This window comes from Lissotriton vulgaris, chromosome 4_1 (genome assembly GCF_964263255.1).
Source record: "Lissotriton vulgaris chromosome 4_1, aLisVul1.2, whole genome shotgun sequence".
NCBI lineage: Eukaryota > Metazoa > Chordata > Amphibia > Caudata > Salamandridae > Lissotriton > Lissotriton vulgaris.
Genome location: NC_141691.1, coordinates 662,430,991 through 662,456,878, shown reverse-complemented (window position 1 = coordinate 662,456,878; position 25,888 = coordinate 662,430,991). Strand labels below are relative to the sequence as shown.

The window sequence follows — 25,888 nt, the reverse complement described above, 5'->3', positions numbered from 1 at the left end:
ACAATGACCCGTTTTTACCACTGCATTCCTTTATCGTGCAAGTCTTAGCAATGAGCAACAGCTTGCCTTAGGGGAAAGCGCTGGACTTCGAAGAGGTATCAAATACTATTCCAAATCCTGTCAGTGCAACAGTAGGGCAAGCATTGGACTTCAAAGTCCAACGCTACACGCCCTATGGCATGTCGGTGTGAAGACTCTCCTGGTGAAGGAATGGAGTGGAAAAGACGCCTCATTGTACAGACAACATTGTAAAGGCAGTACGTGGTTTAGACTTCGTTGTAAATGCAGTTTCTCTCTATGCATCTGCTTTTTTTTTACTAAAGTCATCTTTTTACCGGGTCCTTAGAGGGAAATTATGGAAATAAATGCAATCATGGTCTATTTCAGAGAAATTTTTGAGGGCAATAGAGCTCTTATAATCCCAACACCTGGACATTTTGGGACGGTAACTATGTCTTTAGGAAGGTCCTTACAACAGCAGGGCTCAAACATGGCTGCATATTGTCCCCAATATTATTCAAACTTTACATATCGGATTTCACACTGGCGGTAGATCTGGTCAATTCTCATCCACCAAAATTGGGAGAAAAGCTGCTATCCAACCTTTTCTAAGCAGACAACCTGGTTATAATAAGTAAAACTATAGTGGGCCTCCAGAGACTAATAAACATGTTAGAGGAATTGTAACGAGGGTGAGGTCGGAAAGCGTACCCGGGGGGAATGGTGGAATCCGTGCCCCTCTGACCCTGAACCTCCTCCTTCGTTACAGACTGACTGGAGGAACGATCAGTGCAACGACAGCGTGGACGGCGATCACAGGGGCCCCTTTAACTGGGCGTTCGATTCCGAGAAGGAGGACCCGCCCCTTGTGGACGTCAGCACTACCGGAATGGTCAAAGGCCGGGATGTGATGTACGGAGGGCGTGTTTACACCCCGGAGGAGCGGAAGGAGGAAGTCGAGACGGAGACAAGCGGAGAGAAGGACGGAACCGAGGAAGAAAAGACCCCTGAGGAACATCGAGGAGGCGAGGTGGAGCCGGTGGAGAGAGGAGAGCCAGGAGGCCAACGACCCCGTGAACCGCCGTGCCACACTCCCGAGGGAGGAGTGTGGCTGTCACAGGTACGGCGGCGTTGGGCAGCCTGGGTGGGGAGCCGGAGTGCTCACGTGTAGAATAGTGTAAAAAGCCCTTGTTTGTTTCATCCCTAACGTGTCTCCGACCCCCCCCTTCCACTACCCGCTTCCGTCCCTGTACCTCACCTCCTATCCCGCCCTTCGATCACCGTTGCACTAAAGACGTCTGAGCACTGCTGTACACTAGGGCTGTCCTCACTACCCCGGTCCCTGAAGGTGCATATACTGAGAAGAACATACAGTAACGGCCTCCCTCTCTCTCTGGTCTCTTACATGTCACGGAGCTGGTCGGAGTCCCGCTAGAGCGTCCCCACCTACCATCAAGAAACGGACGAAGCAACAACCACGGATCCCAGCACATTTCCCCGAGACCGCCTGACCCAGAGGAGGAGAAAGACATTTGTATATAAAAGCACCCTAAAAATAAAACCTTCTTTGCCCGCAACACCTGGTGTCAAGGTCGTCCCTGTAACCCCGCCTACACTGGTGTCAGAAGTGGGATCTTCCCCAACGGACCCGGCCATGGCAATGGACCAGGTGATCCAAACCCTGATCGACGGGCAACAAAAGCTGGAGTGGGCCATTGGTCAACAGATCAACACAGCAGACGCCGATAGGGAGCTGTTTCGCACCACAATAGCCCAGCAAATGGACAGCATTCAAAAGACTGTACAAGCCCCAGGCACAGCAACAACGGCTGATAGAAGACCCCTAGGGGCACACCCCTCAGGAGTGGCATTACAAAAATACGTGGCGGGGGAAGACCCCGATGCTTTTCTCCTCAATTTCGAAAGGGCCGCTAGGGCTTGTGGGTGGCCAGAGGAGAAATGGCCTTTCTTCTTGGCGCCGCTACTGACAGGTGAGGCCCAAACAGCCTATCAAGTAGCCAACCATTCGGGCACCGCTTCCTATTATGATGTCAAAGAGGTGATACTGGACCATTTAGGAATGGACGCAGAGGCCTACAGGCTCAGGTTTAGAAAGGAAAAGGGGAACACCGGTGAAAATCCAAAGACACTGTACCTGAGGATCAAGATGGCGGCGGAAAAATGGCTGAGACCAGGTAGCAGAAGTAAGGAAGAAGTTATGACCAGTATTATCTTGGAGCAATTCATGGAGCCCTCTCAACCCCCTTGACGAACCTCCTACAGAAGCAGGTTCGGAATACACTGCCATGCCCTCCTTCAGATGAGGCAAATACAGCTTTTCAGGCCCTGAAGGAGGCCATCACATCAAGCCCTGTGTTGATTTCTCCCGACTTTGAGAAACCCTTCTCCCTAGCAACAGACGCATCCGACACTGGTATAGGTGCGGTATTGTCTCAGGAGGGTTCCGACGGACAAGAACACCCCATCCTGTACGTGAGCCGAAAACTACACCCAAGGGAACAAAAGTATCCTACGGTGGAAAAGGAATGCCTGGCAATACGTTGGGCAGTGGACAAGCTCAGGTATTACCTGGAGGGTAAAGCCTTCACACTCTACTCCGATCACGCCCCTTTGCAATGGATGCACAAAAACCTATCCCATAATGCAAGGATCCTGAGGTGGTTTTTATTTCTCCAGCCATTCGCCTTCACAGTTAAACATAGGAAAGGGTGTGATAATGGCAACGCAGACTTCTTGTCCAGAATGCCCATTCTCCCCGAGCGGGCGAATCCAGGGGGGGAGGAGTGTAACGAGGGTGAGGTCGGAAAGCGTACCCGGGGGGAATGGTGGAATCCGTGCCCCTCTGACCCTGAACCTCCTCCTTCGTTACAGACTGACTGGAGGAACGATCAGTGCAACGACAGCGTGGACGGCGATCACAGGGGCCCCTTTAACTGGGCGTTCGATTCCGAGAAGGAGGACCCGCCCCTTGTGGACGTCAGCACTACCGGAATGGTCAAAGGCCGGGATGTGATGTACGGAGGGCGTGTTTACACCCCGGAGGAGCGGAAGGAGGAAGTCGAGACGGAGACAAGCGGAGAGAAGGACGGAACCGAGGAAGAAAAGACCCCTGAGGAACATCGAGGAGGCGAGGTGGAGCCGGTGGAGAGAGGAGAGCCAGGAGGCCAACGACCCCGTGAACCGCCGTGCCACACTCCCGAGGGAGGAGTGTGGCTGTCACAGGTACGGCGGCGTTGGGCAGCCTGGGTGGGGAGCCGGAGTGCTCACGTGTAGAATAGTGTAAAAAGCCCTTGTTTGTTTCATCCCTAACGTGTCTCCGACCCCCCCCTTCCACTACCCGCTTCCGTCCCTGTACCTCACCTCCTATCCCGCCCTTCGATCACCGTTGCACTAAAGACGTCTGAGCACTGCTGTACACTAGGGCTGTCCTCACTACCCCGGTCCCTGAAGGTGCATATACTGAGAAGAACATACAGTAACGGCCTCCCTCTCTCTCTGGTCTCTTACATGTCACGGAGCTGGTCGGAGTCCCGCTAGAGCGTCCCCACCTACCATCAAGAAACGGACGAAGCAACAACCACGGATCCCAGCACATTTCCCCGAGACCGCCTGACCCAGAGGAGGAGAAAGACATTTGTATATAAAAGCACCCTAAAAATAAAACCTTCTTTGCCCGCAACACCTGGTGTCAAGGTCGTCCCTGTAACCCCGCCTACAGGAATACACTAGGTCAAATGGTTTGGAAGTGAACTTGACTAAAACTAAAGTAGTTATATATGGCGAGAGGGTAAATAAAAAAGGGCTCTGGCACTGGGAAAATGAGAGTCTTGAAAAACTAAAGTAGTACAAGTATTTAGGAGTCTGAATGGACGCAAGAGAAAACCCAACACAGCGAAGAGAGTCAATTAGAAACAAAGCCCAGGCCCTTCAATGTGCTTTTATAATTGCTTCTAAACACTTGTGGTGCTCCAAACTAGATCCAATCCTTCAGGTAATAAAGGCGTACTTATTGCCTATAATAACATATATGGGATGAAAATTCAGATGGGGAAGGATGCTAGCCTACTGAATGGTTTGGTGACTAAAATCTATAAATCTGTTTTTTGCCTTCTAAGGACAGCTTACCCAGCACAAATACATCTGGACGTTGGCCTACTAAACCATGGAATAGCCAGACAGCAAGCATTTTCCAACTTGTGCCACAAACTAAGCTCCTCTAGATCAGGCTTCCTGGATAATCTCAACTGACAACAAATTGGAACTAGCCCGAATAACTCAGTGCACCGTCGGCTTTTGGAAATGTCCCTAGACACTCTCCAGGCAAGGGTTCTATGGAACCCGCAGGTGTCCCAGGCAGTGTTTCAAAAATTAGTTTCAATCATTGTCCAGGCCACTAGGTGTTTCTGAGTACAAATTACGTGAAGTACATCAAATTGAAGTTCATGCACTATCGGTTTAAGGCTTTTCTAACATTGGACCTTTTACCTCATCTTATTGACTTCACCTGCCAGCTCAGTAGGACTGGAAAAGAAACCCTTATGTATGTAGTTTGCTTGTGGCCAGCACTTTATTGAGAGCACACAGATATCTTGCGTGGAGACATTAATACTCCTAATGGGCGGAAATACAGACAGGCTATTATGGCGGAGCTAAATCCCATCAATATCTAATTGAACATCAGGTTGGTAAAGTTCTTATCCAAGTTCAATGAAAGCTTGCACTTTATGGACTTCTATATTAAATCATTTTTTTGGGTCAAACGTTATTTATTCTAATGGTTCTTAGTTATATTGCACTTTATAACATGCTCCTTACGGCAAACTGGTGATTTGAAATTCATAAAAGTCGCAGAGAACCCTCATGCACTGGGTGTTAAACGGGTTTTGCAAAGATATTGCGCTGGATGATGAATTGGGATTTTTAAGTCTGCAGTATTATAGTGAACCTTTCATGGTCAAAACACATTTATATGTTCATTTCAATGGTATCTAGTTATGTAGGACTTTATAACATGCATTTTACGGGTAACTGTGATTTTATATTTATAAACGTTTCAGAGAACTCTCATGAGCTGTGTGTCAATTATGGTTTGCAAAAATGTTTCACTTTTTGGTGAATTGAGATTTTAAGTCTGCAGTAGTCTTAGTGAACTTTTTATGTATTGTGTTTTTGCAAAGATTTTAATTAATCATGGAAATAAACATTCATTTACATATTCATTCATTCAAGGATGATCCACTGCAAGATTTTACTGAGTGGCCATCTTGGAATGGCATTGTATGTATGATTGTTGTACCACTTCAGAACACTATGCTTCTAAATGTCACAGCTATTTTTGAACCAAATTGCACTATATACAATACCATTGCAAGACAGCTGCTATGTTTAATCCATTTTTATTCCAAGCATATGCGCTAAACATTTAGGAGGTTGCATAGTTGTTTTTAGTTTTTATTCTTTTAATTTATTTTACATAAGCTTGTTGAGTTTATGTGTGTGTTTTATTGTGTACAGATAAGTGGATGAATGCAAAAAAAGAGTCAATGGGTGAATGAATGGATGTGCAAGTATGAGTAACAGAGTGCCTCTATGATGAGTGCCTAAACTCACCAGTGTCTATGGAGGCAATTACAAGTCAATCTATTAGCATTGTCAATGGTTGTTTTTACATGTTGCCTCTGATAAAACCCTAACTTTTAAATGCTGTACAACAACAACCTAGAGGCCTTCGACTCACTCTTCTCCACGCTATGCCTTGCCCTCACCCATCCATCTCAGACCAACGCGAAAGACTCCCTAGCCTCAAACCACACACACAATGAAAACCTCCTAACCCTTTCACCCACTAAACCCCCCCCGTGGGTACCGCCAATCTATTGCCCCCTAGCTCCATCATCTACCTCAACGCCTTCCTGAGCCCGCAATATTCATCCCGCTCATGCTCACCCATCTCTAGACTCTCACCAGACAATACACCTCAACCCCTCTCCAGCACAAGGGACTCCCCTTACCCCCACCCTGTAACCAAAGAAACCGACCCGCTGTTAACTGTCCTGAACGCCCTGCCTACTCTATACCCAGTAATCCCACCGATACCAGTGATTACCCCCATAAACCACAATAAGATCACAGACAGAGGGAGGAACTCCCACACAGATTCGCTTTCTCCACCTATCATAACAAATCTCCCTCCAACAACCAATGAGCGGACGCGGGATACACAGAGCCCCAACCCCCCCACCTCTCCTTCCTTGAGCATAACCCAAAGATTGGCTCGACTAGAACTCCAACTAGGAATAGCTACCCAAAAAATTAACATAATCTTATCCAAACTTAACATCCCCTCTAATCAAGCCTACCCCTATCACTCCCTGGCCCCCTCAACAAACATAGATTCCACCACAAAAATTCACGAATGAGTTGGAAGACAACCCCCCACAGTAACCATCCACACAGACCCAAGAGAACGATTGCTGTAATGTCCATACAAGAGGGGAGGGACCTTGCTGAATCCTATAAAGCAACGCCAACCTCCACCCCTAGTGCTAGAATCCCAGTAATTATCGGTCTTGGGAGAGAAACCACAACCTCAAAATTAATGAGACCTCCAGCGCACCTCGCAAAAATTCCTAGGGCCCCCCCAATCTTAGAGCTAAACAACAAGAAAGTGGTCAACTGCATGCTCATCAACTGCAGATCTGCGAACAAACACGCAACTGAACTGGCAGAAACCATCCTAACACATGACTTAGACATCCTGTTCATCACTGAAACCTGGCTGAATGAAACCTCCCCACCTATCTTCGACATGCTTGTACCCCCGGGATTCTCTATCCTCAACAAGGACAGGAACAACCAAAGAGGTGGAGGGACGGCAATCATATTTAAAAAGAACATCTCTATAACAGAAATCGACTCCCTCAAATATCATAATCTGGAATACCTGTCAGCCAACATCAAAATGTCTGACAACAAAAGACTTCACTGTCACCTCATCTACAGACCACCAGGAAACAATACTATCTTTGGTGAACAGCTGGCCAACCTGATCTCGCACTGCTCACTCTCAAAGGAGAATAACCTGATACTTGGAGACCTAAACCTTCACTGGAATGAGACAAACAACCCTCTGATACAAACCTTAAACGACCTCCTTCACAACAACAACTTGATCCAACGCTGCACTGAACAAACCCACGACAAAGGCTCAATCCTAGATGCCATCATAGCCCATGAGGATGCAATCACCATCGTCCGCACCCTCCCGGTCGGCTGGTCAGACCATCATCTCATCCTCTTCCACATCAATCAAAAAACACATCAAATTCCTAGCAGAAATGATCACTTCCACTGGACAAGAAACCTGAGACAGATCCCCTTGGAAGAACTAGAAGAAAGACTGAGCTCTCTCTTCCCCCCCAATGAAGACGAAAGGTCCACCGTAAAACTTACCACCCAATATAACGAGGCCCTAACTGACATGTTGGACAAAATAGCACCCATGAAACTAAAAAAGAGCAAGACCCTACCATCGAGATCGTGGTTCAACACTGAACTAAACGTGGAAAGAAGACAGCTAAGAGCAACTGAAAGACTTTGGCACAATAATCCCTTGTCAACTCACCTCAAACTACTCAAAACAAAACATAGGATGTATAACAAGCACATTGCGCACGAAAAATCCTCCTTCTTTTGCGACGCACTGAACAATGCAAAAAAAGTCCCAAAGAACTCTTCAACATTATCAGACAACAAACATCTAAACCAACTCCTGCTGCGATTCCGGCCTCCAAAGACCTATGCAACAAATTTGCTAATTTCTTCAGCAAAAAAATCTAAAGATAGAGCTCTCACTGACGGACCACTCACCTCCATCAAAGAGAGGCCCGCTACTCACCAAAGAAGATGCAAACCCACCTAGCCAACCTACCTACAACTGGCTAACCTTTACTCCCACTACTGTAACTGAAATTATTGAACTAACCACCGGATCCAAACCCTCATCGCACCTTGAAGACCCCCTCCCCGCTCCATTGGCAAAACAACTCAAACACTCCTTAGCTCACACCTGGACTGGGATCATAAACAGCTCCCTGGAAACAGGAATCATACCTGACTACCTCAAAATAGGCCAGGTAACACCACTAATAAAAAAGGCTGGTGCCAACTCCAACGATCTTAGCAACTACAGACCTGTCTCCAATCTTCCTTTCCTAGCAAAATTACTAGAAAAATGTGTTCTCCGTCAACTCACCCATCACATGGACATCAACAACCTCCTCGACCCACACCAATCAGGCTTCAGAAAAGGATGTAGCACAGAGACTGCCATCCTAAATGTCATAGATGATATGCACAAATCACTGGACAAGAACTGCTGCTGTCTACTCATACTCCTCGACCTTTCGGCGGCCTTTGACACGGTCGACCACAAACTACTCATCAACACTCTCATAGATAGGGTAGGAGCCAATGGGGTGGTTGAACAGTGGTCAATTCAATTCAATAGAGACTTTATTTCGGTTTTGATTCGAACCATAAAAGTACATATACAATATTAAACAATTTAAAACACGATAGTTATAGAACATGATGGATAAAGTGCAAAAGTGCAAAGGTAACGCGTATTCCATACATAAAAATTCATTATAAAAATAATTCAGTCAGCAAAAGGGACCATCACTGGTCCAAACAATTTCTCAACTTAACAGACAATTTTAAAAATTCAGTAACTTGGAGAATACTGTCACTATGCAAAAGTTGCAGATACATTAATGCTGGTCTGATCTGGTTAAAGTTGAGTTTCTTTAAAAGAGCTACCAGATAGCGTTTGCGCGGGTATTCGTAAAATTTACATAAAAATATAAAATGCAGCATATCATGTGGAGACTTTCCGTCGCAGCCACAGGATGCTGCGGGTTTATTAAAAATATCATTCTTTGGTCTAATCAGCAGATAATGGAAGAGATTTACCCTAAACCTTGTTAACAGGAACTTCTCATGGGAGGTCAGCGAGCCCGTCAAATATGGCTCCATCGTTTCACATGTTTTTAACATAACAAATTTTCTTACACTGGGTTTCAGGAGCTCCTCTCCTTCTCTTTTGACCTTTCTGTCCAAAAGGAAGGCTCGCTTAATTACCTCCACATCACCCTTTACAATCCCGCTCGGGTGTTCAAACAAGTCCAAACGGCAGAGCCTGGAAAAACTGGATTTCAAATATTTTAACCAAGGGGTGCCCATTGCCTTATCCTGAGACAGATAATCTCTCACAATCAAATGTGTCAGTGGTATCTCCTGATTCAGCCACAGTTTTAACCAAAAAGTCAGCGGGCGTAAAGAAAAAATGTCACCTAAATATTGTGACCCTAACTCTTCATGTACTACAAAATTAGATGTACCTGCTGGGACGCACAGGAGACGTTTTATAAAAGAGTTTTCAGCAATCTGCAGCTGCTCACTGGTCACATAACCCCATAATCCACTACCATAAACAGCAGTTGCCACTGATTTTGCATTGTAAAGTTTCAGCATGGCATTATTAGGTTTTTTCCCCAGTTTCGATGCAAAGTTAAAAATAGAAGCATTCACCCTTGCCAATTCCCTTTTCTTTTTATCAAGGTCTGGACCCCAACTAAGTTTGGTATCAAAAAGGACCCCAAGATACGAGAATGATTTCGAAATGGGGATTGCTACATCATCTATTTTAAATAAAAAGTTCCTTCTTGGTTGTTGGCCAACTTGCATGACGAAAGATTTAGAGTTATTGACCAGGAGGTCTCTATCCATCATGAACATTTTAAAAGCATTTAGTAAAGCTTGAAGACCCCTCTCGGTTCTAGAAATTAAAACCGCATCATCTGCGTATAAAAGAACAGGAATACCCCACCTGCCAACTCTGGGGCAGTCAACCTTTACATTCTGCAATACGCTATCAAGCTTATTAATATAAAAATTAAAAGGAAAGGGGGCGAGAATACATCCTTGACGCACACCCTTTCTGATGTCAAAGTTACTAGTTATGCACAGATCTTGAGAATACCTAACATTAGCACTAGTGTTGCTGTGTAAATCGACAAGGAAATTGACAATCCCGCTGTCAACACCCTTATCCCTCATGGACTGCCACAGCTTTCCCCTGTTTACACAGTCGAAAGCAGATGACAAGTCCATGAAGATAAGGTGGACAGTACCCCTTTAAGCAACAGTGTACTTGCTTAATATTAAGAAGAGGTTAAGGTGCAGCGTAATAGTAGAGCGTCCACTGAAGAAACCATACTGAGAGATGGTCATGATATTATTTTCCAGCGCCCAGTCAGAAAGTCTCTGTAATAGAATTCTTCCCACTATTTTAACCATAGAGTCTATTAATGAAATAGGTCTGTAACAAAGTGGGCTACCCTTGTCCCCCTTCTTAAAAACTGGGACAATCGTGGAAACCCCCCATGATTGTGGGCAGCCAATTTTAGCAGCTGCGTTAAAGACCGACTCTAATATGGGTTCCCAAAAGCTAGGCTCAGACTTATATAAGTCTGGAGGGATCCCATCAGGACCAGGAGCTTTCCCGGCTGTAAGTCCCACTATACCCTCAGTAACCTACCCTCTATCAAACCTAATAGTATCACCACTATTGCAAGGAGAAAGATTAAAATTATCATTTGTCGTACAGCAATACAATTGCTTGAAATGTGTTTCCCACTCCTCCTTTGTTATGCAGCATTCCAGACCATCCCCGGGTCCTGAACCAGGAAAGGTCTCTTTACTACCGCCCAGAATCTAGAGCTACACTTCAGGATAGAGGGTTCAAGAATCTCACCCCATGCCTCTTCTCTTAAAAATTCCTTGCGCATGGCGATAACGGATTTGTATTCTTTGCGGCACTGTTGAACATTCTCCTTTATTCTGGGATTAGCTGCCAGAGCTAACCTTAGATTACGTGCCGCCTTAGAACAGTCATGATTAAACCATCTTGGTCCCCCGATCTCTGTGTTCTTTACTGGAACCAACATCATCCGAGACACCTTGTCCGATAGGCTTTGAAAAGCACTAAGGACCTGGCACGGGTCTGACCCTTCTTGAATACAATTCGCAATTTCCTCTATGCAATTATCCTTGATGTTTTTGTATAACAAGTCTGGAGTAATCATAGACCATTTAAGGTGCCGTCTCCCATCAGTTGTGCTCAACCTGCCTGTGATACAATTCCGACCTTCCTTAGCCACCCAGGGGCCCTTCAAGTGTACAGTCAGTGGGTTATGATCACTGAATTCACTATGTTCAATAATGAAAGAGTCCACAAAAGACTGCATTGACAAAGAGAGTAACACATAATCAATGAAAGTACCCCTCCCATGACCCTTAAAAGTTGGGATCTCGAAACTCTTTGAAGGATCCCTCAGTGCCATAGTCCGCGATAAAACCAAGTCATTCAATAAATTGTTAAAAACTTCCCCCTCCGCCGTATGTTCCAAATGCAAGCCCTCGGAGCGATCACAATGCAAATCCGAAATGCTTTTCAGCAGGGGGTCGCCGCAAGGATGGACATTAAAATCGCCCATAATCATAAGATTATGGAGACATTCCTTCATTGAAGTACTAATAAATGCATTACTGATATTGGGCTGGATACTGAACATGAATTGACAGCATTATAAAAATTCACCAAACCAGCCGAACAGTTATCTCCAATAAATACTAAACCAATAATTCCGGAATTGCCTGTTAAAACTCTACGTATTTTACAAGAGAGTGCGACAGAAATGAACGTGACCAGGCCCCCCTTAGGTCTACCCCTGCTAGATGCTATCGCAGGAACATAGAAGGCCTTATACCCTTCGAGAAAGAGGTCACATTCCACTGACCGGGTCTCCTGCAGACAAATGATCTGAAACTGCTTAATGTACCTAATCCAGTTACAATCCGCCATCTTTGTACCCAGTCCCGCAATGTTCCAAGAGATTACATTATTTCCACTCGTTTTCACCTGTGTGATCTCCGTATGGCCCGCTTCAGCTGATCTTACATTTCCCTGGCCCTCATACTCCGCACGTCAATCACACGCCTCAAGGCCTGAGAGCAAATCATATCTATTCTGTGTTGCCACAATAAACCCATTCCTACTTTGGTTAACAACATTGTACAGATATGGTGCTATCGGAGCCGGAGCCTGAGTTTGGATCAGTGGCCTAAATTTCCTGTGATTAGGCGGGGCTTTAATCAAATGGGTGTAGAAATATCCAAGTGGACGAACACATATACTGTTCACATTGTACACTAATGAGGATGCTCTTAATAAAACTGTTGCCACATGTTGGGGATGTTTAAAGTTAACAACAATACAATCCCCACTATTTGTCTTTCTAGACGGGCCAATCCAATGCACCCTTCTGACTGATAGAATTTGGTCAGAGTATGCGATTGGAAATCCACAGTTTATATTCAGCCAAGCAACTGTTTTATTTTTTAATGATTCTTGGGTTCCCCATGGGACTGGGCAGAATGGTCATCAATAGTTGGGACATTTGTCAAAACAGCCACATAGGGTGCGCAATCAGGTGGAAGATTAATATAGCGACTTTTCCTTATTTGTCTAAGATCTGGTTTACCATCAAAATCTGCTGTGGGCTGTATAGTCAGATCAGTTTTTAATGGGGGTTCAGGTGGAGCGTTTTCCGCTGCAGAAACTTGCCTGCCGGCAAGTTTGCTGTACCTTCTCTCTCCTGATTCCCTGACCCATTTCCACTGCCTTAGGTCTGGCAGGCGAGGCTGATGCCAGGTGTGCTGATAACAGTCCACCTAGTCTATTCACCTCTAAGGCCAAGGTATCCAGCTTAAATGTCAGAGGTCTTATCAACTCTTCCATTTTTGCCTCAATTTTTCCTTCTAAGGTGATAATCAATAGGGCAAGTTGCTCAAGATGTATTTTAATACCACCCTCATTATTTCCCTCAGTTGGACAGGATCCCGTAGCAGAGCCATTACTGACTAATTCGGCTGAATCAACTCTTTTTTTGTTATGCCTCCCCCCACGTTTCAGTTGTGATTTTCTACAGGTTCTCACTGGTCTCGGTGCTGGCGGTGCCTGCTCTATTTCCTCAATAGAGGTATCTGGCAGGTCTTCATGCGTCTCTGCGTGCACCTGAGCTACAGCCGTTATAACATCCCTATCACTAGTATCAAAGGTATTGGGCATAGCTGGGTCCACCACTGGGAGAGGCACCTCTTCCTGTAACACAGGAGGGCTCCCCCGACCTAGAGAGGCCCTTCGGTCATTGTTAATTTGATTTACCTTTTTAACCAAGTAGTTGTCCATGGTACCCAACCCAGAAGCAGTTTTATCTGTTTTACCTCTAGACATCACATAAACTTATTGTTACACTCAAAGTAAAAACTAGTATAATGGAACAATCTACAAGCATTCAATGCACTTTACACAGATAGCAAGAATCAAAATATAAAGTCTCACTTAGATAAAAATAGTCCTTCACTACAGGACCAAAATCTATGGCCCAGCCCAGTCTCTTCAGGCCTCTGAGGGCCACAGAGGGCCCGCCCTTTGCCCGACTTAGCCCGGCGCTCGTCCGCGAGCGTCCCGTGACGCGGAGAGAGCGTCTCCACTTTAGTAGCGCCTCCGGGCGCGATGTTGCCGGGAAACCGGAAGTGACCGCAAAGCTCGCTGGGAGCTGTAGTCGCCGGCCGCGAGGTGGTAGGAAGCAGCGGCAGGGAGACTTACAGTGTCGACCCCCCAGAAGCAACAGGCCAGGTCAGCGAGGCAGCAGGTAGGTGCACGGACCAAAGTTAGGCTCAAAATGCCCCCCGCTCCACCGAGCGAGCGTCTCCACTTTAGTAGTGACTCTGGGCGCGATGTTGCCGGGAAACCGGAAGTGGCCGCAAAGCTCGCTGGGAGCTGTAGTCTCCGGCCGCGAGGTGGTAGGAAGCAGCGGCAGGGAGACTTACAGCGTCGACCCCCCAGAAGCAACAGGCCAGGTTAGCAGGCAGCAGGTAGGTGCACGGACCAAAGGTAGGCTCAAAATGCCCCCCGCTCCACCGAGGGAGCGTCTCCAGTTTAGTAGCACCTCCGGGCGCGATGTTGCCGGGAAACCGGAAGTGGCCGCAAAGCTCGCTGGGAGCTGTAGTCTCCGGCCGCGAGGTGGTAGGAAGCAGCGGCAGGGAGACTTACAGCGTCGACCCCCCAGAAGCAACAGGCCAGGTCAGCGAGGCAGCAGGTAGGTGCACGGACCAAAGTTAGGCTCAAAATGCTGCCCGCTCCACCGAGGGAGCATCTCCACTTTAGTAGCGCCTCCGGGTACGATGTTGCCGGGAAACCGGAAGTGGCCGCAAAACTCGCTGGGAGCTGTAGTCTCCAGCCGCGAGGTGGTAGGAAGCAGCGGCAGGGAGACTTACAGCGTGGACCCCCCAGAAGCAACAGGCCAGGTCAGCGAGGCAGCAGGTAGGTGCACAGACCAAAGTTAGGCTCAAAATGCCCCCCGCTCCACGAGGGAGCATCTCCACTTTAGTAGCGCCTCCGGGCGCGATGTTGCCAGGAAACCGGAAGTGGCTGCAAAGCTCGCTGGGAGCTGTAGTCTCCGGCCGCGAGGTGGTAGGAAGCAGCGGCAGGGAGACTTACAGCGTCGACCCCCCAGAAGCAACAGGCCAGGTCAGCAAGGCAGCAGGTAAGTGCACGGACCAAAGTTAGGATCAAAATGCCCCCCCGCTACACCCAGGGAGCATCTCCACTTTAGTAGCGCCTCCGGGCACGATGTTGCCGGGAAACCGGAAGTGGCCGCAAATCTCGCTGGGAGCTGTAGTCTCCAGCCGCGAGGTGGTAGGAAGCAGTGGCAGGGAGACTTACAGCGTGGACCCCCCAGAAGCAACAGACCGGGTCAGCGAGGCAGCAGGTAGGTGCACAGACCAAAGTTAGGCTCAAAATGCCCCCCGCTCCACCGAGGGAGCGTCTCCACTTTAGTAGCGCCTCCGGGCGCGATGTTGCCAGGAAACCGGAAGTGGCTACAAAGCTCGCTGGGAGCTGTAGTCTCCGGCCGCGAGGTGGTAGGAAGCAGCGGCAGGGAGACTTACAGTGTCGACCCCCCAGAAGCAACAGGCCAGGTCAGCGAGGCAGCAGGTAGGTGCACGGACCAAAGTTAGGCTCAAAATGCCCCCCGCTCCACCGAGCGAGCGTCTCCACTTTAGTAGCGCCTCCGGGCGCGATGTTGCCGGGAAACCGGAAGTGGCCGCAAAGCTCGCTGGGAGCTGTAGTCTCCGGCCGCGAGGTGGTAGGAAGCAGCGGCAGGGAGACTTACAGTGTCGACCCCCCAGAAGCAACAGGCCAGGTCAGCGAGGCAGCAGGTAGGTGCACGGACCAAAGTTAGGCTCAAAATGCCCCCCGCTACACCGAGGGAGCATCTCCACTTTAGTAGCGCCTCCGGGCACGATGTTGTCGGGAAACCGGAAGTGGCCGCAAATCTCGCTGGGAGCTGTAGTCTCCAGCCGCGAGGTGGTAGGAAGCAGTGGCAGGGAGACTTACAGCGTGGACCCCCCAGAAGCAACAGGCCGGGTCAGCGAGGCAGCAGGTAGGTGCACAGACCAAAGTTAGGCTCAAAATGCCCCCCGCTCCACCGAGGGAGCGTCTCCACTTTAGTAGCGCCTCCGGGCGCGATGTTGCCAGGAAACCGGAAGTGGCTACAAAGCTCGCTGGGAGCTGTAGTCTCCGGCCGCGAGGTGGTAGGAAGCAGCGGCAGGGAGACTTACAGTGTCGACCCCCTAGAAGCAACAGGCCAGGTCAGCGAGGCAGCAGGTAGGTGCACGGACCAAAGTTAGGCTCAAAATGCCCCCCACTCCACCGAGCGAGCGTCTCCACTTTAGTAGCGCCTCCGGGCGCGATGTTGCCGGGAAACCGGAAGTGGCCGCAAAGCTCGCTGGGAGCTGTAGTCTCCGGCCGCGAGGTGGTAGGAAGCAGCGGCAGGGAGACTTACAGCGTCGACCCCCCAGAAGCAACAGGCCAGGTTAGCAGGCAGCAGGTAGGTGCACAGACCAAAGTTAGGCTCAAAATGCCCCCCGCTCCACCGAGGGAGCGTCTCCACTTTAGTAGCGCCTCCGGGCGCGATGTTGCCAGGAAACCGGAAGTGGCTGCAAAGCTCTCTGGGAGCTGTAGTCTCCGGCCGCGAGGTGGTAGGAAGCAGCGGCAGGGAGACTTACAGCGTCGACCCCCCAGAAGCAACAGGCCAGGTCAGCGAGGCAGCAGGTAGGTGCACGGACAAAAGTTAGGCTCAAAATGCCCCCCGCTCCACCGAGGGAGCATCTCCACTTTAGTAGCGCCTCCGGGCACGATGTTGCCGGGAAACCGGAAGTGGCCGCAAATCTCGCTGGGAGCTGTAGTCTCCAGCCGCGAGGTGGTAGGAAGCAGCGGCAGGGAGACTTACAGCGTGGACCCCCCAGAAGCAACAGACCGGGTCAGCGAGGCAGCAGGTAGGTGCACAGACCAAAGTTAGGCTCAAAATGCCCCCCGCTCCACCGAGGGAGCGTCTCCACTTTAGTAGCGCCTCCGGGCGCGATGTTGCCAGGAAACCGGAAGTGGCTACAAAGCTCGCTGGGAGCTGTAGTCTCCGGCTGCGAGGTGGTAGGAAGCAGCGGCAGGGAGACTTACAGTGTCGACCCCCCAGAAGCAACAGGCCAGGTCAGCGAGGCAGCAGGTAGGTGCACGGACCAAAGTTAGGCTCAAAATGCCCCCCGCTCCACCGAGCGAGCGTCTCCACTTTAGTAGCGCCTCCGGGCGCGATGTTGCCGGGAAACCGGAAGTGGCCGCAAAGCTCGCTGGGAGCTGTAGTCTCCGGCCGCGAGGTGGTAGGAAGCAGCGGCAGGGAGACTTACAGTGTCGACCCCCCAGAAGCAACAGGCCAGGTCAGCGAGGCAGCAGGTAGGTGCACGGACCAAAGTTAGGCTCAAAATGCCCCCCGCTACACCGAGGGAGCATCTCCACTTTAGTAGCGCCTCTGGGCACGATGTTGCCGGGAAACCGGAAGTGGCCGCAAATCTCGCTGGGAGCTGTAGTCTCCAGCCGCGAGGTGGTAGGAAGCAGTGGCAGGGAGACTTACAGCGTGGACCCCCCAGAAGCAACAGGCCGGGTCAGCGAGGCAGCAGGTAGGTGCACAGACCAAAGTTAGGCTCAAAATGCCCCCCGCTCCACCGAGGGAGCGTCTCCACTTTAGTAGCGCCTCCGGGCGCGATGTTGCCAGGAAACCGGAAGTGGCTACAAAGCTCGCTGGGAGCTGTAGTCTCCGGCCGCGAGGTGGTAGGAAGCAGCGGCAGGGAGACTTACAGTGTCGACCCCCCCAGAAGCAACAGGCCAGGTCAGCGAGGCAGCAGGTAGGTGCACGGACCAAAGTTAGGCTCAAAATGCCCCCCGCTCCACCGAGCGAGCGTCTCCACTTTAGTAGCGCCTCCGGGCGCGATGTTGCCGGGAAACCGGAAGTGGCCGCAAAGCTCGCTGGGAGCTGTAGTCTCCGGCCGCGAGGTGGTAGGAAGCAGCGGCAGGGAGACTTACAGCGTCGACCCCCCAGAAGCAACAGGCCAGGTTAGCAGGCAGCAGGTAGGTGCACAGACCAAAGTTAGGCTCAAAATGCCCCCCGCTCCACCGAGGGAGCGTCTCCACTTTAGTAGCGCCTCCGGGCGCGATGTTGCCAGGAAACCGGAAGTGGCTGCAAAGCTCTCTGGGAGCTGTAGTCTCCGGCCGCGAGGTGGTAGGAAGCAGCGGCAGGGAGACTTACAGCGTCGACCCCCCAGAAGCAACAGGCCAGGTCAGCGAGGCAGCAGGTAGGTGCACGGACCAAAGTTAGGCTCAAAATGCCCCCCGCTCCACCGAGGGAGCATCTCCACTTTAGTAGCGCCTCCGGGTACGATGTTGCCGGGAAACCGGAAGTGGCCGCAAAACTCGCTGGGAGCTGTAGTCTCCAGCCGCGAGGTGGTAGGAAGCAGAGGCAGGGAGACTTACAGCGTTGACCCCCCAGAAGCAACAGGCCAGGTCAGCGAGGCAGCAGGTAGGTGCACAGACCAAAGTTAGGCTCAAAATGCCCCCCGCTCCACTGAGGGAGCGTCTCCACTTTAGTAGCGCCTCCGGGCGCGATGTTGCCAGGACACCGGAAGTGGCTGCAAAGCTCGCTGGGAGCTGTAGTCTCCGGCCGCGAGGTGGTAGGAAGCAGCGGCAGGGAGACTTACAGCGTCGACCCCCCAGAAGCAACAGGCCAGGTCAGTGAGGCAGCAGGTAGGTGCACGGACCAAAGTTAGGCTCAAAATGCCCCCCGCTCCACCGAGGGAGCATCTCCACTTTAGTAGCGCCTCTGGGCACGATGTTGCTGGGAAACCGGAAGTGGCCGCAAATCTCGCTGGGAGCTGTAGTCTCCAGCCGCGAGGTGGTAGGAAGCAGCGGCAGGGAGACTTACAGCGTGGACCCCCCAGAAGCAACAGGCCAGGTCAGCGAGGCAGCAGGTAGGTGCACAGACCAAAGTTAGGCTCAAAATGCCCCCCGCTCCACCGAGGGAGCGTCTCCACTTTAGTAGCACCTCCGGGCGCGATGTTGCCAGGAAACCGGAAGTGGCTGCAAAGCTCGCTGAGAGCTGTAGTCTCCGGCCGCGAGGTGGTAGGAAGCAGCGGCAGGGAGACTTACAGCGTCGACCCCCCAGAAGCAACAGGCCAGGTCAGCGAGGCAGCAGGTAGGTGCACGGACCAAAGTTAGGCTCAAAATGCCCCCCGCTCCACCGAGGGAGCATCTCCACTTTATTAGCGCCTCCGGGTACGATGTTGCCGGGAAACCGGAAGTGGCCGCAAATCTTGCTGGGAGCTGTAGTCTCCAGCCGCGAGGTGGTAGGAAGCAGCGGCAGGGAGACTTACAGCGTGGACCCCCCAGAAGCAACAGGCCAGGTCAGCGAGGCAGCAGGTAGGTGCACAGACCAAAGTTAGGCTCAAAATGCCCCCCGCTCCACCGAGGGAGCGTCTCCACTTTAGTAGCACCTCCGGGCGCGATGTTGCCAGGAAACCGGAAGTGGCTACAAAGCTCGCTGGGAGCTGTAGTCTCCGGCCGCGAGGTGGTAGGAAGCAGCGGCAGGGAGACTTACAGCGTCGACCCCCCAGAAGCAACAGGCCAGGTCAGCGAGGCAGCAGGTAGGTGCACGGACCAAAGTTAGGCTCAAAATGCCCCCCGCTCCACCGAGGGAGCATCTCCACTTTAGTAGCGCCTCCGGGCACGATGTTGCCGGGAAACCGGAAGTGGCCGCAAAACTCGCTGGGAGCTGTAGTCTCCAGCTGCGAGGTGGTAGGAAGCAGCGGCAGGGAGACTTACAGCGTGGACCCCCCAGAAGCAACAGGCCAGGTCAGCGAGGCAGCAGGTAGGTGCACAGACCAAAGTTAGGCTCAAAATGCCCCCCGCTCCACCGAGGGAGCGTCTCCACTTTAGTAGCTCCTCCGGGCACGATGTTGCCAGGAAATCGGAAGTGGCTACAAAGCTCGCTGGGAGCTGTAGTCTCCGGCCGCGAGGTGGTAGGAAGCAGCGGCAGGGAGACTTACAGCGTCGACCCCCCAGAAGCAACAGGCCAGGTCAGCGAGGCAGCAGGTAGGTGCACAGACCAAAGTTAGGCTCAAAATGCCCCCCGCTCCACCGAGGGAGCATCTCCACTTTAGTAGCGCCTCTGGGCACGATGTTGCTGGGAAACCGGAAGTGGCCGCAAATCTCGCTGGGAGCTGTAGTCTCCAGCCGCGAGGTGGTAGGAAGCAGCGGCAGGGAGACTTACAGCGTGGACCCCCCAGAAGCAACAGGCCAGGTCAGCGAGGCAGCAGGTAGGTGCACAGACCAAAGTTAGACTCAAAATGCCCCCCGCTCCACCGAGGGAGCGTCTCCACTTTAGTAGCACCTCCGGGCGCGATGTTGCCAGGAAACCGGAAGTGGCTGCAAAGCTCGCTGGGAGCTGTAGTCTCCGGCCGCGAGGTGGTAGGAAGCAGCGGCAGGGAGACTTACAGCGTCGACCCCCCAGAAGCAACAGGCCAGGTCAGTGAGGCAGCAGGTAGGTGCACGGACCAAAGTTAGGCTCAAAATGCCCCCCGCTCCACCGAGGGAGCATCTCCACTTTAGTAGCGCCTCCGAGCACGATGTTGCCGGGAAACCGGAAGTGGCCGCAAAACTCGCTGGGAGCTGTAATCTCCAGCCGCGAGGTGGTAGGAAGCAGCGGCAGGGAGACTTACAGCGTGGACCCCCCAGAAGCAACAGGCCAGGTCAGTGAGGCAGCAGGTAGGTGCACAGACCAAAGTTAGGCTCAAAATGCCCCCCGCTCAACCGAGGGAGCGTCTCCACTTTAGTAGCGCCTCCGGGCGCGATGTTGCCAGGAAACCGGAAGTGGCTGCAAAGCTCGCTGGGAGCTGTAGTCTCCGGCCGCGAGGTGGTAGGAAGCAGCGGCAGGGAGACTTACAGCGTGGACCACCCAGAAGCAACAGGCCAGGTCAGCGAGGCAGCAGGTAGGTGCACAGACCAAAGTTAGGCTCAAAATGCCCCCCGCTCCACCGAGGGAGCGTCTCCACTTTAGTAGCGCCTCCGGGCGCGATGTTGCCAGGAAACCGGAAGTGGCTGCAAAGCCCGCTGGGAGCTGTAGTCTCCGGCCGCGAGGTGGTAGGAAGCAGCGGCAGGGAGACTTACAGCGTCGACCCCCCAGAAGCAACAGGCCAGGTCAGCGAGGCAGCAGGTAGGTGCACGGACCAAAGTTAGGCTCAAAATGCCCCCCGCTCCACCGAGGGAGCATCTCCACTTTAGTAGCGCCTCCGGGCAAGATGTTGCCGGGAAACCAGAAGTGGCCGCAAAACTCGCTGGGAGCTGTAGTCTCCAGCCGCGAGGTGGTAGGAAGCAGCGGCAGGGAGACTTACAGCGTGGACCCCCCAGAAGCAACAGGCCAGGTCAGCGAGGCAGCAGGTAGGTGCACAGACCAAAGTTAAGCTCAAAATGCGTCCCGCTCCACCGAGGGAGCGTCTCCACTTTAGTAGCGCCTCCGGGCGCGATGTTGCCGGGAAACTGGAAGTGGCCGCAAAGCTCACTGGGAGCTGTGGTCTCCGGCCGCGAGGTGGTAGGAAGCAGCGGCAGGGAGACTTACAGCGTCGACCTCCCAGAAGCAACAGGCCAGGTCAGCGAGGCAGCAGGTAGGTGCACGGACCAAAGTTAGGCTCAAAATGAACAGTGGTCCACCTCCTTCCTACAAAACCGATCTCAAAGAATAAAAATAGGAAACTCCACGTCCGACCTACACCCTATAACCAGAGGTGTCCCCCAAGGCTCAGTGTTATCACCCGCACTATTCAACCTCTACATGGAGTCACTCACCATCATCCTCAAAGAAGCCAACATTCCCTTCCATCTCTATGCCGACGACACCCAGATATACCTAGAATCCTCCTCCTTAGCAGACATTCAAAGACTAAACATCACCCTAAGAGAAGTACGAAAGTGGCTGTCCCGTAACCATCTGAAACTAAATCAAAACAAAACGGAAATTCTTCTCCTAGCCAGCAAGGAAAAGACCCCGCAAATCACAGAATGGTTAAAGGCTATTGATGCTCTAGACTGCACTCTCATCCCAGCAGACTCAGTGAAGTCATTGGGTATCACTCTGGACCCTAACTTGGATATGATTAAACACATCAAGAGCACCGCAAAAGGTGCCTTCTTCAACCTAAAGCTACTAAGTAAAATCAAACCCTTCATCCCACCGACGGACCTCAAACAAGCCACGCAGTCCCTTGTCCTATCCAGGTCAGACTACGGGATCGCCACCCTCACAGGCGCGGCTAAACTTCACCTGGCTCCACTAAGAACAACACTAAATGCAGCAGCCAGAATGGTATCAGGAGTGAAGAAATATGAACACATCACCCCTGCGCTAACAGAACTCAAGTGGCTCCCAGTAGAATTGCGAGTCAATTTCAGAACCGCCTGCCTCACACACAAAGCTCTACACACTGGCAAACCCACCTATCTAGCTGCCAAACTCAAGAAAGCGGGACAGACAAGAAACCTCAGAAGCACCAACTCTCTGCTTCTCATCTCTCCGAAAACCTGCAAACAAAAGTCTCTATCTAGGTCCTTCACCGGAAATGCACCCAAAATCTGGAATGCCATTCCCATACATATTAGGACAAACTCTTCCTACAGAGCCTTCTAGAGCCAGCTCAAAACGCTCTTCCTCAATCAAATCCTCACAAAGTAACAACGGATCTTCTTTAACTCCTGACCACAAGACAAAAGTCCCAGCAACTACGTTAAAGCCACTCCAGACATCACTTCCCCTATATTCGGAACATTACTCCCCCTTACCTGAACATCAAACTCTCAACTTTGCTTCGATTACAATCAGACGATTACAGTTTAATGAACCTCCTTAGACCTTAGACTCACTATTTATCTGGCCACTCTTGGTGTAATATTCTGTTTATAACAATGTTGTAAAGCGCTCCGATACCTCCGGGTCTGGCTAGCGCTATAGAAAACTCCAAAAATAAAAAAAATAAAAAAATAAAAATACCCTTGCTTGTGCGGGCAGGGAAAATGCTGTGTTCCTGCAGCGGACTCTTTCATGCTGTGCCAAGCTGATGAAACCTAACGTTCCCCAGGAGTTCACCCAATTTTTTTCAAAATGTGCTATTGGTGCCCCTATATGTCAAAAACTACCTCCATTGTGCCTGACCCAGCATTTTGTCAATGGTGATCCATAGGTCCCCGTTTATATAAAAAATTATATAAAATATGATAATGACAGATTTTGATAATTTATGCCGTCCATATACCACAGATAACCCTTATGTCAAAAATGTCCTCAGTATGTCAGGGCCAGCATTTTGTTGTGGTTTCCACTCTCCCATATGGAAGGATGTCCACGTTTATACCAAGAATTACCTTGATTGTCTAGCGCTAGCATTCTGCACTGATGTACACATGTCAAGAATTTCCTCAGGTATTCTAGTATTTTTCCACAGGGGCCTTATAAGCCACAAATTCCCTTCAATTTACCAGTACTGTTATATTACCATTGATGCCTTTCATGCCAGAAATTACACCAGTGTGCCAGTGCCAGTATTTTGTCACAGGTGCCTGCCATGCTTAGAACTTCTGCAAGAATGACAACTTCAGTATTTTACCCTGAGTATTTTTGTGTGACCACAATTACCTGCAGTGTGCCAGCGACAATGGCAAAATTGCAAGCATCACATCACATTCTCACTCATACTCACATTCACACAATCACACTAATTTTTCACTCATACTCACTCATTCATTCATTCTCACTCACACTTTATTACACCTCCTTAGACACATTCCTATTTATTCTCATTCACTCACTTGCATTCACTTTTAATCTCACTCATTCTCACACACTCATACTTACTGATAATCAGGTCCAGATTTGCACTGTTTGCATCGAGTTGTGATGCAAAAATGGTACAAAGTGCTATGTTGAACAATACTATCCAATCCAATGCAAATCAGGATTTGGTTTGATAATCCACATTTTATTTGTAAAGCGCACAATCACCCGTTAGGGTCTCTAGGCGATGGGGGCCGTCGGGAAGATTAAGCAAGCTATTGCCCGGAGTCACATGGTGCTGGGCTAATCTGCCGCCGGTGCCAGGGATCGAACCGTGATCCCCAGATTCCGGAATCAGTTGCCCTAGTCGCGGCGCCACACCTCTACAGAGTATGCAAAGTTACCCTGTGCTCTACTGTGTGTTATTTAGCGTAAAGGGGGCATTCCATGGGTGGTACATGAGTGTTTCCATGCAATTACTTACCAAAATTGTGGACAGGCATTTGCACCACATTCTTACACCTTCTCAAGGCAGGTGTAACAAGGAGGTTGCATGTGTGCTGCATGGTACTGCACACATACAGGCCTTGAAAATAATCATAGAGAAAACATAGAAAAGGATTTTTTAACATATGATAAATAAATCATGCAGCTTTCAACTGTAGTAGAAGACGCTTCCCTGAATGTATAGAATAAACATGCAACTTAAATAAAGTTGTAGGCCCTCATACTTAATGTGCTTCTACAAAGGCCTGAAAATATTTCTTTCGACTTCAGCTTAACATTTAATAAAATGCCTTTAAGAACTGTTGCCCTTAAAATGTGTTGCACTAAGAGAAATGTATTTCTGTCCTTGTTCCCCCATATGATTTCGTTATCTCACTAAACAAAGTATTTCACTATATTTTATAATGAAAAGAGTATTGGTAATGTTAAGTATTCTGACAATCTTTTTTGCTTGGTCTCATAAAGACATACTGATAGAAATGTTTCATTGCTTTAGACTAGGCCTTTGTCCACAAAATGGGACACTAACAACAGCTACCAGAATAGACCTGCAAAGGTTCTCATGAGAACGCTCCCTCATGTATATAGTGCAAGGCATATTAGAAACTTTTGGATAACTGTTCACCGGCGTGAAGGTTTACCATGGGAAATATGAGGAGAGACAACAGACCATCGAAAGTCCTGTTTCCACTGGACAAGGACAACTTAACCGTGCTGAATTTTGCAATAACATTTTGTGTTTTCAGATATGATGTTCCTACTTAGAGAGAATCAATCCCTTGGGATGCTATATTTTGAATTAAATTCATGCTGTTCTTCCTTTCCCTGCCATCCCTGCCATCTTACCTGGAGTGATGTGAGCTACTGCTAACAGCAGTTTCCCTTTTACTGTGACCTTTTTGCGGGGACATTTTTTCTCATGTTGATCATAGCTACTGCTGTGATTATTTTCTTTTTGATTTATTATCAGTAGCTACTGCAACTTGATGGGGAACTCGGCTGAGTTTCCGGAATTGCTCTTTATAGGGAGTTCATTCTTTTACTAACAAAAAGCTCCAGAATCATGCTCTTTTTCATCACCACCCCCTTTTCTGAATCCTTTTTCCAGAGGTGCCTGCTGTCTGAATGCAGCAGTGGGGCAGGTGGGGGGTAATTTGGGGGAATTCAATTGAAAAAAAAACAATTACCTCCTGGCCGTCCGCCTGGCATGCCACCGCTACCACTCCTGCATCCTCTTCCTGGCTTCTTGTGAAAAACAGGAAGCACCAGGTCTTTCACGCTCCCCGCAGCCAATCACAATGCTGCATTGCAGCGTTGTGATTGGTCTGAGCCCCGTGACACAGCGCTCAGCCAGGGGCTAGAGGAGTGAGCATGTGCTCCATGCACAGGTCATCAATTGCCCCCCCCCCCCCCATTTTGGGCGCTAACAAATCTGGTAGCAGAGTGAAGGTTTACACCCTGAATGGAGCTATAAAATAAATCCCAAGCCTTACTTAAAAGTCCTGATTCCTATATCCAGTACTTGAAGATCCGACAAAGCGGTATTCAAAGGCAATTGCGGTTTTGAAGGTTTGGGTATTAATAGGGCAAATGTTGTGGTTTTGAGTGGGTTGTATTCTGTTTTCTTTGGAGCGTGCAAGTGAATGGTAAAAGTATTGAAAATAGGTTGAAGAAAAGAGATTGAAGACTTCAGACAAGTCGTGGTCGAAAGATCCTTGAATAATTTAAAATTTAAACTTGTTTTCAGGATTTAGGTGTAGTAGCATTGCCTACATAAGTGATATAGTTCTTACAGATTTCTTTGTATTGACTAATTCTCATTGATATGAGTTTAACCTAATTGCAAAATGGTGTGAACTGCATTTATTTGGGTGGTTTTTCACTGGTTGAGAACTCACTTGGGATTGTGGAAAAAATGTAATACTTCGATTCTTATAGCAGATCGAACAAGAAGTTATTTATTTATTTATTTATTAATTTAAGCACTTGTAAAGCGCATGCTTTGGCATCCCTGCGCTAGAAGTGTCACACAG

General features: G+C 49.8%; 2 protein-coding genes across 2 annotated transcripts in view; one reads left to right on the top strand and one right to left on the bottom strand.

Annotated features, from left to right (window-relative positions):
* The window catches only part of CCR9 (C-C motif chemokine receptor 9), a 108,403-nt gene that overhangs the window by 57,793 nt on the left and 24,722 nt on the right, over positions 1 to 25,888 (bottom strand). The window lies entirely within an intron of this gene.
* On the top strand, positions 776 to 3,662 carry LOC147722407 (uncharacterized). The gene is made up of 2 exons (XM_086966839.1): positions 776 to 1,120; positions 2,893 to 3,662. Exons 1-2 carry the CDS (start codon positions 890 to 892, stop codon positions 3,292 to 3,294), a joined length of 633 nt encoding a protein of 210 aa, XP_086822965.1. The 5' UTR covers positions 776 to 889; the 3' UTR covers positions 3,295 to 3,662.

Bases quoted from the DNA above. Each gene is read 5' to 3' on its own strand.
- LOC147722407 (XM_086966839.1), top strand. From the start codon at position 890: ATGGTCAAAGGCCGGGATGTGATGTACGGAGGGCGTGTTTACACCCCG. The intron at 1,121-2,892 runs GTACGGCGGCGT...CCTTCGTTACAG, and splicing joins GAGGAGTGTGGCTGTCACAG to ACTGACTGGAGGAACGATCA.